We start from the raw sequence: 15,132 nt of genomic DNA, 5'->3' as shown, positions 1-15,132 counted from the left end.
GAGAAAAAAGGATAAAGATGGGAAAAAAGTGAAAGGGAGATGGGGAAAGGAAGGAAGAGAGAGACATTTCCTATATCGGAGCGCTCTCCATCAAGGGCGATCCAAGACAGAAAGAGGGGGGAAGTAGAGAGGGAGGGAGGGAGAGAGAGAGAGAGGAAGGAAGGGAAGGGGAGGGAGATAGAGAGAGAGAGGGGGGGCGGAGAAAAAAAGGAGAGTCAGAGAGGGAGGGAAGAAAGAGAGAGAGAGAGAGAGAGAGAGAGAGAGAGAGAGGAAGGAAGGGAAGGGGAGGGAGATAGAGAGCGAGAGGGGGGGGGGGGGCGGAGAAAAAAGGAGAGTCAGAGAGGGAGGGAAGAAAGAAAGAGAGAGAGAGAGAGAGGAAGGAAGGGAAGGGGAGGTAGATAGACAGAGATAGAGAGGGGGGGAGGAGGGAGGAAGGAAGCAGACAGAGAGAGAGAGCGGAGGGAGGAAAATAAGGAAAGAAAAAGAGAGGTGGAAAGAGGAAAGGAAGGAGAGAGAGAGAAAGAGGTGGAAAGAGAAAAAGGGAAAGAGGGAGAAAGAGAGAGGGGGAGACGGAAGGAAGGAGAGAGAGAGAGAGAGAGAGAGAGAGAGAGAGAGAGAGAGAGAGAGAGAGAGAGAGAGAGAGAGAGAGAGAGAGAGAGAGGGGGGGGGGGGTAGAAAGAAAGAAAGAAAGAGAGAGAGGGGGGGGCGGAGAGAAAAGGAGTGTGAGGGAGAGAGAGAGGAAAGGAGAGAAGGTGAGATAGAGAAAGGGGGGAGGGTAGAACAGAGAAAGAGGGGGAAGGAGAGAGAGAGAGAGAGGGAGAGAGAGAGAGAGAGAGAGAGAGAGAGAGAGAGAGAGAGAGAGAGAGAGAGAGAGAGAGAGAGAGAGATGAGAGGAAGGAGGGAAGGAGAGACAGCAAGAGAGAGGGAGGGTGAGAGAGAGAAGGAGAGATAGAAAGAAATGAGTGGATGGGAGGGATGGAGGATGGGAAAAGGAAGTAGAGGAAAAAGAAGAAGAGAGAGTGGGGGAGTAAGGAGGGAAGAAAGGAAGGAAGGAGAGTGAGTGAGAGTGAGAAATTTTCTGTCGGAGCGCTCTCCATCAAGGGCGACCTAAGACAGACAAAAACAGCCTGCCCCTCGTGCCGCGCAAACCTCCGCTCACCACCGCACTCCGCACAACGTCCTCACCGAGAGAGAGAGAGAGAGAGAGAGAGAGAGAGAGAGAGAGAGAGAGAGAGAGAGAGAGAGAGAGAGAGAGAGAGAGAGAGAGAGAGAGAATTTGGAAGGGAAGAAAATAGGAATGAAGGAAGGATGAACAAAGTGAGAAGCAAAGTGAAAAAGAAATAGAGAAAGAAAGAGGGCGGGAGGGAAGGACGGAGAGAGAACGGTAAGAAATGAAGGAAGGAGAGCGAGATATAGAGAGTATGTTTTGTAACTGTCAATGAGAGAGAATAAAAATGAGTTAGTTATTTAGTGCATAAGAATTTTAAAAGAGAGAGACAAGTCAGAGGGCGATAGCTATACCTTAATGGCTATACGTGTAGTGTAAGGCTGTCTGTCAAGCGCATATTCAGAATCATCCATCCAAACAATGGATGGATGAGGGAGGGTCCGTTCGCTTCCCCATGAGATGTCAATATTTTCTTATGCCCCAGGTACATGTCCCTTCAGAAATAGGTCTGGTTACGCGTGTTCTTTAATCCTCGTGAATGAATGAGGAAAGAACCACTGGCTAAAGTATAAAGGATTAAACAAATGAAATCTCGTCTTGAAGGGACTGATCTATGCTAACCGACCATGGTGTCATTTCTTCTGTCTTAACCGTGAACAATGTGTTTGAAATTCTTAATATTTTTTCGTATCGATGTAGTGGAATTACATTTTTCGACAACGTCGGCGAGTTGCTTTAGAACTAGTTATGACGCTTGAGCAACATTGCCAATGTAACAGTATCGCCAAGGGTCGGTCATATATAAATACACATGAATTAATACGCAAACAAGGACTGTACACAGAGGAAGTAAACTCTAACCTTTCCCTCTATTCTTTTTAATAATCTGGAGGTCATTGGCTGTAGGTGATCAAAAGTCGTAGTATATTTTTAGAATCGACAGATGAAATTATTTCTCCCTGGACAGCCAGTATCTGACATAGACTACTAAGCCCGCCTAATATTAATGTGAATATAACGGACGTTCCCGCGAGCTTAAAACCGCTTAACGACCTATGTATAGTTACGTGACTTTAATGTAACGAACGTTCCAATTATGGCTTAAAACTGCCTAACTAGGCAGTTAACACAAATAAACACAATTTGTGGTCGATTCTAAAGTTTTAAGAATTTTCATAATCATTTACTATCATCATGAATATCATTGGTAAATATATAAATGTATCTGTGATTATGAATTAAAAGTGTTTATGTTCAAATTTATTACATTGTCAGTTTATACATAAATGGAATTCTAATATGGTATTGAATCAATATCACTGGCAAATAAATATCGTAGTTGTAAATCAAGACAAAATGTAGTAAATTTATTTCAGTTAGAAAGAACATGTACAGTTAAGGAATTATATTTCAGTACGTTTGCTGAATCTCACTGTTGTACATCTGGCAACCAATCTAAATAAACATAGCGTAAACGCTATTTTTGTGAATGAGGCTAAAACCCAAGGTAATTTGTAACAGAGTGTGCTTGGTCGAATGTAAATAACCAATGAGTGTATTAATAAATATATTTTGAAACTAAGTAAGCCATCTAATCTTTCGTTTTCTTCAAGTAAGTGATCACAAATGTAATACTAGTTATCGTTGATTTTGCAATTGATGATTTTAGCTGCATATTTCGTGAAACATGCCTTAATACTTCATGCTTTAAATATCTCTGTATAGCAGCAAAAACAAAAAATGTGCAAATGATCTTTGTAAATACGTCTCGTAGCTGCACCATAATCGATCTAGTAAAGTGAAATGTTTTCCTCTTTGCCAGAACTAAACACTTATTTTGAATAAAGAGAAACAATGCTACATGATATTATTCTTATAGAATGCATATATGCATCATCATTGTGTGTGTGTGTGTGTGTGTGTGTGTGTGTGTGTGTGTGTGTGTGTGTGTGTGTGTGTGTGTGTGTGTGTGTGTGGCATCCATGGAAATACGGAGTCAGTGCTTAGTGACGAGTTATGAAACAGTATATTTAATTCGGTTCGGTTATTCTGAATGTCCATTATGTTGTGCTGAAATCTGATCATATTTTTTTCCCTGTTATTATTCCCCAAGTCTTAGCGCTTTTAGAAGGAGGCGCATCCACATTCGAACTGATGAGCGAGAAAATACATTTCGTTTGTTTCAACTCCAGCAACTACCAGCTAGGGGGTTCTAAAGAGGGTGAATAGCAAAAGTCAAAGAACCGACTCTCAATACATGAGTTGTATAACTGATATTTTGAAAAAGAAAATATTTTTCGTTAGGATTAATGTCAGTTCATCTTGCTCTCTACTTTTATTTGTTGTTTATGCATTTTTTTTCTCTTTTTGTGAATACACGTATATTTAGTGTATGTGTAGAAAAAATGGCATTCTTGTCCTTAACACAAAATCAAAGTTCTTATATATAATCTTGAATTTGAACTAATAGATCAGATCCGGACACGGATTCAATAAACATAAAATATGCTACATTATAATCATTTTAGAATATTAACTGAAAGCAAAACCATAGTCGGGTTAATCAGGCCTCAATAATGTGTGTATGTGTTGTGTGTGAAAGAACTGCATTATATACACAGCTTTTAACGCTTTCGTTAGAATCTTTTGCATGTTAATAACTGTAGAAACGGAATACAAATACCGGGGCTAGTAATGCTTATAAGAAATATGTATTGTTATTCAAACGGTGTCTAATCCCTGAGACAGGTGACATGTTCACATGTAACGTCCCGATTTCCTCCTTAACACTTCCCATTCCCTCTTTGCATGATCTATCAGCTGGTGGAAGGTTGTTTCATTAGCCGTTTCTCATTGACAATATTCGGCCAAACAGTTTTCGTCGGGTTTGAGCCACATCACTCGCTTGGCCATCGAAGGACCACTACGTGGTGTTAGGCAGGGAACTACTTCGTAATTGCCCAAGACGTGCGCATGGGGCAGTTATCCTCATTGTTCCTGGGAAGGGCCAAGGCATGGCAGTGTACTGATGGGATTTTTTTTTTTTTTTTCTAACAGTTCGATATATTTGTGTAAGAGGCATTTTCCCCGTTTCGCCAACATCATGTAGGGAGATCCACCCCCACATATCGCAGGTCACGTGGCCGCTCCTCGCCGTTTCATATAAAATTTATCTGTCATATGTGAAATGTAAATAATGATAAAGAATCTGAACATGACATATGGCGTGTATGTATGAATAAATATCTATATCGTAAATTTAAATTAATTAATCCGTGTATTTCCGGTGTATTTTTGTCTGCCTGTATACCATCGTCCGGGAAATGCCCAGCTCTCCGAATATATTACCATTGGAAAAATTACTTTCCCTCACCCCAATGTAGCAGCCTCTATTTCCGATTACAGCTTGCTTTGCGTCCATCCTTAAAAGAGATGTCAGCTTGGCAACCTCGTTTTGACCTCGGATTTCCCATGTTATTATGGCGTCTAAGACGATCGGACATGTATTTTTTCAGCGTATGTTAGGTTTAGCCGCGAAATAGATATTCAGGAATTTCTGAATATTCACTGGCATAAAGAGATGAAATATACGACTTCCTGTTATTTTCTACATTGTTCCTCTTTCTGTAAACTCCTCAAGTTCCGGAAGAACAAATAAGTTTTTTCACACATCGGGAAATTATTACTTCTAGGCTAATGTATAGAGAAAGAGAATTTGATGTTAAGATTTGATATGTTAATATCATCTATAACTACGCATACGTTGCATTATATTGCACTGACAAATAGAAAGAAAAATGGATAGACGACAATAACAATTGACAGCGACAAATTCCCATTTCAATAGACTGAATAAGATATACAACACTTGTATTGTGAGTTGGTTCTAAGAGTTTTGCTATTCACCCTCCTTGGAACCACCCAGTTAGTTGTTACTTGAGTTAAAACAAGCAAACATGCATTTTCTCGCTCAGCTCTTCGAATGTGGATGCAACTCCTCAAAGATTTAAGGCATGATAATAGCTGATTATACACGCTCTTTCGTAACTCATTACCAAGCATGACCGTATTTCCATAGACGATGCACACACACATAAACACAAACGCGCGCGCGCACACACACACACACACACACACACACACACACACACACACACACACACACACACACACACACACACACACACACACACACACACACATTGATAACGAATCTATGTTCATTGTAACTGTGATTTTGTGCTTAGTTGTTGAAGAATCTAATGTAGCATGGTTTCTGTTTATTCAGTGTTTAATTCAGGCAAAAAAAAAGATGGTGCAGGTATCAAAGGTATTTACAGAGGTCTCAGGGATTTCACAGATTTTTTTTGGTAATTTAGTAAACATACATAAATGTTTAAAGCATGAAACTTTTTTCATGTTTTATGAAATATATATATATATATAAATGATACTTTTTATGTTGAAAGAAGTAGGAAATGCCGCCTCCCCATCATAGATGCTGCCATTTAGATAATCAATTCCAGGATATCGCATTTGAAGAATATCCAACTACAAAGTCAACGATAACAAAAATTACATGGTTTGTTATCACTCATATGAAGAAAGCGAACTACCTAGGGTATTAGCCTCACCCACAAAAATACTATTTATGTTTACTTCAATTGGTTGCCATATGTACAAAAGTGGGACCCAGTAAGTGTACTGAAATATAATTCCGCAACTGTACATGTAAAGTCTTAAGTTATCGTCTTAGTCTTGATCACCCAATTAATCAAAGCGGCAGATCCAGTCAATTCACCTAGAATTTTATATGTATATATATATATATATATATATATATATATATATATATATATATATATATATATATATATATTTTTTTTTTTTTTTTTTTTTTTTTTTTTTTTTTTTTTTTTTTTTTTTAAATAGAACTTAGAACAGGCTTTGTTGGCCATGATAATCCAGTAGACGCTGAAGGTCGATGTGAACCATATTGGCTTGAAGCTAATTCTCTAATTTTGATATCTTCATATATTTTATATTTCATGAAACGCTCACATGTGAGTTGGGACATGTACAGTTCCGGACATTTCTAACTGGTACACCCCTATGGTGCGTGGACGGATTTTATTCTGGCAATACATACGTAGTATCCTGTATTTTGTGAATGAAATGCTCTTGTTTGCATGGAAGGATGTGATTAGCGCCTTGTATTTCACAAATATATTCTCTGAACTAGGATCAATTATGAGAAATGTTAAAAAGTTTGGAAACATTACAAAGTTTGCCGAATACCAATATGATTACTTGAAATATTAAGAACAATTGGAAATGGTATACCTGGAACCTTTAGCACAATCACGATAGCCAGACATCGATGACATTTAATCTAAAATTATTGTTAAGCAAAAATGCGCATGTAAAAATACATGTTTTCGTCATATTTACAAATGTATAACACATTATTTATAAAAAGTGAAGTACGAATCACATGCAATACCTGTAAATGTAAATCGCAAGGTTTTCTCACCTGATGCATTGTTTTTGCACGGCTTCCTTATGGAATTTATGAATGGCAAATGAACCAATTACTTGATGGATTGTTTATGCACACTTGTCACATGTATTGATCCCTTAAATATCAAAGATTTTCAGAGAAAATTAGGTCAGAAATTTAAGCGGGAGAGTTTATTAAGCCTATCCCAAGTCGATATTCAGTGTTTCAAAAACTGTAAGACTTAAAAATATAAAATGTCATTCTCATGTATCCTCTCTCTCTTCTCATGTATCATATCTCTCTCTCTCTCTTTTATCTTTCTATCTATCTATATATTAGTGCGAAATATATATAGAAAAGGAATGTCCTGAGCAACCAAGTGTCAATGAAGATTACTAAACAAACAAGTATAGCTTAAAAGACTGGTTTACTATTTAAGAAGAAAGGGAGAACACTATGGCAACTCAAGTCTTTGAAACTCTGAATTTAAGAGAAGCAAGAAGCATGATGTCTCTTTTGTGTTACGGAACATGTAATAAATGTTATGTCTAACTAATTCAAACATGTATATATGTATATCTTCCTTTCCATCCCGATGTAGTTATTGTAAAATGATTTCAGCCAAGCAGTTATTTCCCTTATAGAATATTACATAATATACATGTATAGCCAGATATAAAATGTCATCTCCAGACTCGTGGTGCACCAGTTAGAAATGTCCCTAACTCTATGTCTAAAGCTTTCGTCTACCACACATTTTAAAGAGCTTCACCCACATATCTTGAATTTAAAAAAATACCTACGATATATACATTATCTTTCACTAGTGTTGCTTCAAAATGATGTCATCTGATTTAGAGTTATTGTGCTGAAAAAAGTTGTAATATCTTCTCTTTTGTTAGAATGTCTCCCTCCTGGTGATATCAAATACAGGCGCATTCCTTCTTGTATTTACAGGCTGTAGATTGGCGACGGGTGTTCTTGCATAGTTTAGTTCACACCTACGTGTTTTAAAAGCCGACAGCCACTGTCAGTGTGTTGCCCTGATTTATTGGTTCCGGATAATCAAAAGCGCTTTTAATTGACGGAATTGTTTCGGCAGTCTGGTTTGCTGCAGCGTTGATCAACGGACAAAGAGAACCAGTTATTGTGTGAGTAAGCACAATGTCCTCTCCCGTGTAGATTATTAGAAGATAGATATGAATAAATATGAGGCAAGGCGATTATGACCAACGGAAAACATCATAGTTGTGTAAACTAACTTGCACGGTGATTAAAGTTTTTGATGTTACTTGAGGCTACACCAAATTAGAATTTGACCCCGACGAGCTGCCGTGATTGTTTGCTTGATTGATTGCCAGGAATATGTCGACTGAGTAATTATGTACCCGTTTAAAATACAATTATTACCATCCATAATTTTCTTTTATATTCACCGTCTGTTTTCTGTAGTTCTATATTATCATTTATTTCAACCCAGACTGATTTTGGACATTTTGTGTGTAGAATCATTCCAAATATTATCTTTACAGTTAGAGACTGTTTTATAACAGAGATACTCCAGCGATGGCACGGTATTGCAAGACCTTTGTACACTTGATGCTGCGTTCGGAACTGCTCGTCTTGATCGTCCAGACATCTTGACCAGGACCAGCAGGACAAGTGGGCCGCGTTCGGAACCTCCAAGACCCTTTCTGCCCAGAATGCAACCGGCTCGAATGTAAATTCACTTTTTTATCATACCGGTCTTTATTTTACACGCTGCATAGGTTTTACAACTCCTTTGATGCGTATTTAACTTAACCTGCAACTGACAAACACAAAAATATCCTTTGATAACACCAATAAAGGGTCATAAAATTACCCACCAATATCTTGTGGTAACCTGCAACTGTCAATGTTTACATACAAATGCTATTGTGACGTCATCTCGTCCTGCTCGCCCACCTTCGCAGGAGGGCGAGTTGGACGAGCTAGACTACTTGTCCGGGACGAGATAGTGGAGGTTCCAAACAGTCAAAACATCTCGTCCAACTGGTCTGGACGAGATAGACGAGCAGTTTCGAGCGCACCATAATTTTCATTTAGCATAGATGTAATAATTTCCTCGCGTTCGTTGTAGGAACAAATTGTAGAGTCGACAAAACGCTGGACGGCATAGATTACAATCAAACCATGTTCTTTTACTCCTTTGGCATTTGGATTATCAAAATAAAATACCTCATATAGTGATCTGGATTTCTGATATGTTCTTAGAAGTCAGCGAAACTCATCCATGGATGTATATGCTTTAGCAAAATAATACATACAATCCACTAATATTAGTTCAATAAAAATATTGCAGACATTTTTCTTTCCAGTAGTTACGTTCGGCAGGAAATGAAATTGTCACAGTCCTACCCCACTTCCTGTTAAAGGTCTAAAGACAATATTCCAATGCGTCAGAGTGAGGAATATCACTAAATACTTTTAAATGCTGATGCGGTTTCTTTTATTTCTCTAGCCATTTTAACTATGAGCAAATATATATTCGGCCCGGATTGCTATTACTAATATTTTACGAAATCAATCAACACTCATCTTTTCATAATAGTGATAATATTGGTTAACAATTTAATTGCATTAGGGAAAGAAACCAACATTGTATCAGTATATATCATCACATTAAAAAAATATATATCTGCGAATAGATTCAATCAAAAACCACGCCGTCGCTGGTATTACTTACAACGGAAACAAAGGGTCGGTCTCTCAGTGACGTCTTGATCACACTAGAGATGATGGTGGTAGCCTTTGATCTGACTGGTTTAATTCTCTGTAACTCTGTTGTGAGTGGGTGTTAATTAATTTAAATTTTTAAAATGGCTCAAGATTCCGACTTTAACGATACAATCAACATGTTTGTGTTTAACATAAACTTTGTGCATGGAAGATAGACGGATCTCTATCTTTGGTGAACAGGTTAGACTGTAGTGGACATCCTGTATACATTCCCCACGGTCCCCGACATATGTCTTTCATCCCCCACCCCCGTACAAGAGGAAAGACGACGTCCATCCTCGCTCCAAGACGGAGATTGCAGACCCGTGCGCCTCCGAGATAGCTCAATGCCCCTGCTTTTATCCCTTGGGGTTGAGGATGCTCGTAGCGGTGAGGAGGCTGCGAGCCATAGAAAACGGGAAGCCTACCTGGAACGTCTCACCTGTGCGGCTTCACTGTATTTGCTTTCTTTGCTGTTTTTACTGCGTTTCTAGTGTTATTTTAATTTTTAAAAATCACATTGTGTTTTACAACTAATCTGAGCCGAAAGAAACAGACCACATGAAAAGAAAATGAATTACCAAAAAGAAACATATTATCTAATGATCTTTTCATTACTTTTATATGGACTATTATGAAGGTTTTACACACATTGTACAGTGGACATTTTATAAACTTTTTTTTTCATATACACCTTACATGATGGTTCTTTTTTTTAGCTATTTAATTTCATGGAACATTTATTTGTGTTATGAACAAACTTTAAAAACTAGTATTTATGAATATAATAAGACTATTTAAATAAAGTTAGAAACCATTTCATGTGCAAAATCTGAGAACCAAAACTCAGTCTCGCGGGTCGAAGTGACAACGAAAAGTTCCTGCACGGAAGTTCCAGGCTTGGACATACGCTCGTTTCGAAACGTATCAAACGGGTGATGGAAGTGAGAAATTTACACTTTTTAAAAATCCATGGTATGTAATTTGATCACTACAAGCTAACCCTAATATTTTTCCTTCTCCTATTACATCATCTAAGATATCGGACAATCTCGTGTCGTAATTTTCGACGAAAAATTCGGGAGCATTTGTTTTAGTTACGCCTCTAGTTGACAAAACATTGTACGTCATTGCTGGTCTCTCCTCAGCAGTGACCGCCGGGTTCTACACGCCAGCAGATTCGATGCAAGCACCAGCACTTTTTAACATAGGTGCCTTCAATATTTTTCGTTTATATCTATCTTCTATTTTCTGTCTTTCTATATTATTAATATTATCCCTAGTTGATTTCATGCACATAGAATCATTCCAAAGGTTATATCTAAGCTTAAAAAATGTGTTATAAAAGATACTCCAACGGCGACAACATATGCGAAGACTTTAGTACACATGAACTATCATCGAACACTTTTTTTAGTATCATTTCACATTTGCCGTTGGAAGATATCGAGTCGAAGAGGCTGCCATAGCTTAGATTTATAGTAGTTTCTTTTTTCTTTACTCTATCGGTATCATTAACGTCGACGAAATTAATAATTTCTATATTTGGTAGCTTGGACTTATATGTTCTTAGCATTTGAAATCAACTGTACATACACATTTATTACCAAGATAATAAACCCGATCCACTGATTTTAGTTCAATCAAAATGTTCCACAGCTTTTCTCCTTTACAGTACTAATGTTTGTCAAGAAAAGTAATTATTACAATCTCAGAACAGGACGAGGACTTCACGAACAACAAACCGACCAACACCGCAACGATATCCTACGTCATGTTTTTCACGTCGGCGCTAATACCCATCTCTCTAAGTGGTCTGAGACCCGCATCATAAAACAAGCTCTACCACCACGACAAAGGAAGATGGTTGAAGCAGCCAAAATCCATTCAACCAACAACTTCAAAACCGGAAAGGGGAGCCACAAACAAATCAAAGTCTTTGCACGCCAAATTACAGACGTGATGTGACCTCTCAGTACTTCCATGTATTCCCTTATCTTGTATGCCTTTTCCTATATAGCAAAAGGGCCCTCTACATATTCGTGTGTTTTCTTATTCTTATATATATGCATATGTCTGCAATATATTATATTTTGTTTTTATTCCACAAAAACGAACATCTACATTACCATTTAATTAGTTTTCTTCACTTGAAAAGTTGTAGGTGGGTAGTTTGGAAGCAGTTATGCATTAAGGGCTTATTACACTAGCACTTATGCCACCACTTACTGCACTTTGAATATGAACTTTCAGTATACAAATGGTCTGAACCTATTCCCCTAGCAAGGCAACAAACAAACACCTGGTACCATTCGAGTGAGGGCCCGGGGATCACTTGAGCTTTCTCATACACTCCACGTTATATTAAGTAAATGTGATTATTTATAATATTTATAGAAACATTCTAGAATATCTTCAGTAAAAAAAAATAGTTGTATAGATCCTCCACAACTCAAGATGAACATGGCAATTAGTCAAACGAAAACAGTCGTTACGTCTACGTCTAGCAAGTGTTCCGTACGATACTTAATACTTGCGTGTAGCCTGAAAATCATGCCGGAACACAATGTAGCGTACTGGAAACAACTCAATAAAGAAATTACAGCGTATGAAAACAAGAAGCAAGGAGGTGTCAGGAGTAAAAAAAATATATTGTTATGTACTGTTTATTTCCATTTTAGATATATTTTCTTATTCATTGGTGGATTATTTAAAAGTACTGATAACAATAATGGTTTACAAATATCGCTTATAATCCAGAAACCCACGATGTTCTAGAGATGAATCGAGATGAAAATGCCGCAATGCTGAGTGTGTCGCAGGCAACGTTTCAAATAATTTACTTTATTCCTTATCCCACGCGCTCGCCTCGCCACAATTGAAGGTTGGGTCTTGGGATTATTGGCCCGCGGCAGTCAGCAGGCTGATTGCTGTTAAAAAAAGAGAAGAGATCAGCGGAAGGAATATTATGCGTGGCACATAACTCCTGCTATACTTGTAAATCTTAAATAAGCTCCTCCATTTACATTCATCATCTCTACAGGCAGAAAAACACTTACAATTGACTTCCGGTCAGCTGGAAGGCAAGGGGCTGGACGGCTTGGATGTTATCCGAATTATCACAAAGGACTCTCGCCCAGGAAGCCCGCCGAATCTCCTGCAGTTGAGCTAGAAAGAAAATGGGTAAGACTAAATAAACGGAATGCAAGCACATATATATTTTTACGTCTGTCTTTTTTCTCTCTGATATGTGTGTGTGTGTGTGTGTGTGTGTGTGTGTGTGTGTGTGTGTGTGTGTGTGTGTGTGTGTGTGTGTGTGTGTGTGTATGTGTGTGTGTGTGTGTGTGTGTGTGTGCGCGTGTGTACATGAGTGTGTGCTTTATAACTAAATATAGATAATGGCTGTAGAGACTTACGTTCAGAGAACGAGCCGGGTTGTCCCCCGAGATCATAGAAGTATCGGTCTCCTTTCTTCAGTCTGGCGAATTGGTCACCAACCACACACAGGAAGGTCCAGCCAAGGAGCCCGCCTGACACAGGCCGCTCGGCTATGCCACCCACGAAGAAGTCGATGTCATCTACATGCTGGTAAACACGGCGAAGGTTCTGGACAATCTGTATTAACGAAAGGGAGAAATTATGTACTGAAAGATTTGATGCACTGAAGAATAATCTTTGCGTTTGATACAAGTACTTCATACTTCTCATGACTGGACCATTCACACCAAAGGAAGTTACTAACTCCGCCAGGGATCTGATCTGTAAGATCTTCGAATGATGTTGCCCGTCGGAGGCCGCAGATCTGGCGCATGTCATTGTACGTAGCAATGGCGTGGTCACGGCCGCGATGGATGTTCAGACTCATCAGATCCATTCCGAAGTTTACTCTGGGCGTCTGCGAGTGGTAGTAAAAGTTATCAGACTATACATATTGTGAGACAGAACATGGGGTAACTATCTTCAGTTCAGATCAGCAAGAGTGTGAATTTTAATCAAATAAAAAATATAACTATCCCATATACTATTTACCGCTTGGAAACAGAAAATTTGATTTTCAATATCGATAGGTCTACATATCAACTTCATACAAACCTGGAACAGATGGTTGGACAAATCTTGCGTAATGAAACTGTCGAATTTCTGGATTGGCAGCTGCATGAAGCTACGTGTAATGGCGTCCAGCATGCCTGGCTGCTGGATGAGATGGGGAGACCGGAAGTGGTCGCGGAGCTGGATGGTGCTCACACTTCCGTCAGGGCCAAAGAGCCTTGGATTGAAAGGCAGGAAATACGGTTAGCTTCAATATCCAGACTCATTAAAATGTCTTAAAATGAAGTAAAATATTTGATAACTGTGGCATCAAGTTAAATGCACGAATTAATGGTATAAAATCTTTTGAGCCGTACAGGAAAACTGGAAGTCCCTCTCATCAGAAAATAATGATTTTCTCTCACCTAAGATTTCCATTTACCAGAGTGTGGCCAAAACGGAAGGCGGCGGTGGCAAATTCGTTGTTCATATTGGGATTGAAGTTGGGATTATAGTCAAAGCTGAAGCCGTTTGTTCGCACATTGATGCCAAACGATTGCATGAAAGCTGGACCTGTAAAAGGCAGGGAAAGGTACACTGACATTAGATATCCTCTTTTCATAGTGTTGTTTTTGCTTCAACTTAAACATGAGAATGAATATATATTGGCAGCAATATGTATCATAGATTTTATGAAATATCCTCTAAAGCGCCAGGCCTTATTTACATGTATTTTCAAATACGGAATAAAAATATCTCACCGACGATAATGGGTAGCCATTCGTTGTATGTGATATGCTGCATCTCTGCCACCACAAACCTTCTAGCCTCTTGGAACACAGTTTCATCATTCCACGATGGGTTGAGAGCCTTTAGTTGGCGAGCAACGCGATTGTGTTCACGCATCCAGATAGTATGAATAGCAGTCAAGCCAGGTTGCTCGTTCACACGACTGTCACCTGTAATTTCCCCGAATCTCATTAGTATATTCAAGGGCACTGGGTGTACTCAAGTAGTAATATAAAGAGGATGTAGAGAAAGATAAATATAAAATGTTCCTAACCAGCTGTGAAGCATCGAACTCCTCGTCCTGTTCCTAGACAGTTTGCTCCTCTTGACTCCTCAAAAGGCAGCATGTTATTGCCAGAAGTTTTCAACAATCCATCGCGGAAAGCTCTGACTTCACGTTGTTCTTCGATGTCTGAACCATAGACGTTTGAACCATCAATCCAGTGAGTAAGTTGGTTGAGCTGTTATTAACATGTTCAAAGATTAATGTTAATATATGTGTGATTATAATACAAAATAAGGTAATATTTTTATGAAGAACAGAGAAAACTATCTTCTTACTTTTAGCTATGAGTTGGAAGTATGTATGTTAATCATTTGTAATATATGTTTCATTGCTCACCTGTTCTGCATATCCAAAGCGACACTCAGGACCGATAGCCACCATGCTTCGGATGAAGTTCATGCAAGATCTCCCGCGAGGTCCATAGAAAGCATCTCCAGCAGTGTTAATAGGCCAACATTCCGGATGTCGAGCATTGCCTGTTGCCTCCTGGCCATTTGGACAGCATTCAATACCTTGACCATTTTCTGTAAGTACATAAATGACATAAACTAAAAACTAGCTCTGTTTATTTTAGCTAGCAATTAAGCATGTTTATAATTC

The 15,132-nt window shown here is 38.6% G+C and overlaps 1 protein-coding gene across 2 annotated transcripts in view; it reads right to left on the bottom strand.

The window, feature by feature from the left end:
- Positions 1 to 12,080: 12,080 nt before the first annotated feature.
- LOC113820150 (chorion peroxidase) overlaps positions 12,081 to 15,132 on the bottom strand; it is a 35,353-nt gene continuing 32,301 nt past the window's right edge. For both annotated transcript variants that reach the window (XM_070141252.1, XM_027372426.2), the window contains exons 9-17: positions 14,869 to 15,056; positions 14,521 to 14,707; positions 14,219 to 14,416; positions 13,883 to 14,030; positions 13,521 to 13,695; positions 13,171 to 13,323; positions 12,845 to 13,043; positions 12,488 to 12,596; positions 12,081 to 12,358 (exon numbers count right to left, since the gene is read on the bottom strand). In XM_070141252.1, coding sequence (XP_069997353.1) covers positions 12,280 to 12,358; positions 12,488 to 12,596; positions 12,845 to 13,043; positions 13,171 to 13,323; positions 13,521 to 13,695; positions 13,883 to 14,030; positions 14,219 to 14,416; positions 14,521 to 14,707; positions 14,869 to 15,056 — 1,436 coding nt within the window. In that variant the 3' untranslated portion in view covers positions 12,081 to 12,279. The remainder of the gene's footprint in view (positions 12,359 to 12,487; positions 12,597 to 12,844; positions 13,044 to 13,170; positions 13,324 to 13,520; positions 13,696 to 13,882; positions 14,031 to 14,218; positions 14,417 to 14,520; positions 14,708 to 14,868; positions 15,057 to 15,132) is intronic.

Source organism: Penaeus vannamei, chromosome 27 (assembly GCF_042767895.1).
Source record: "Penaeus vannamei isolate JL-2024 chromosome 27, ASM4276789v1, whole genome shotgun sequence".
Classification (NCBI taxonomy): Eukaryota; Metazoa; Arthropoda; class Malacostraca; order Decapoda; family Penaeidae; genus Penaeus; species Penaeus vannamei.
This window is presented reverse-complemented; position numbering and strand designations above follow the sequence as displayed.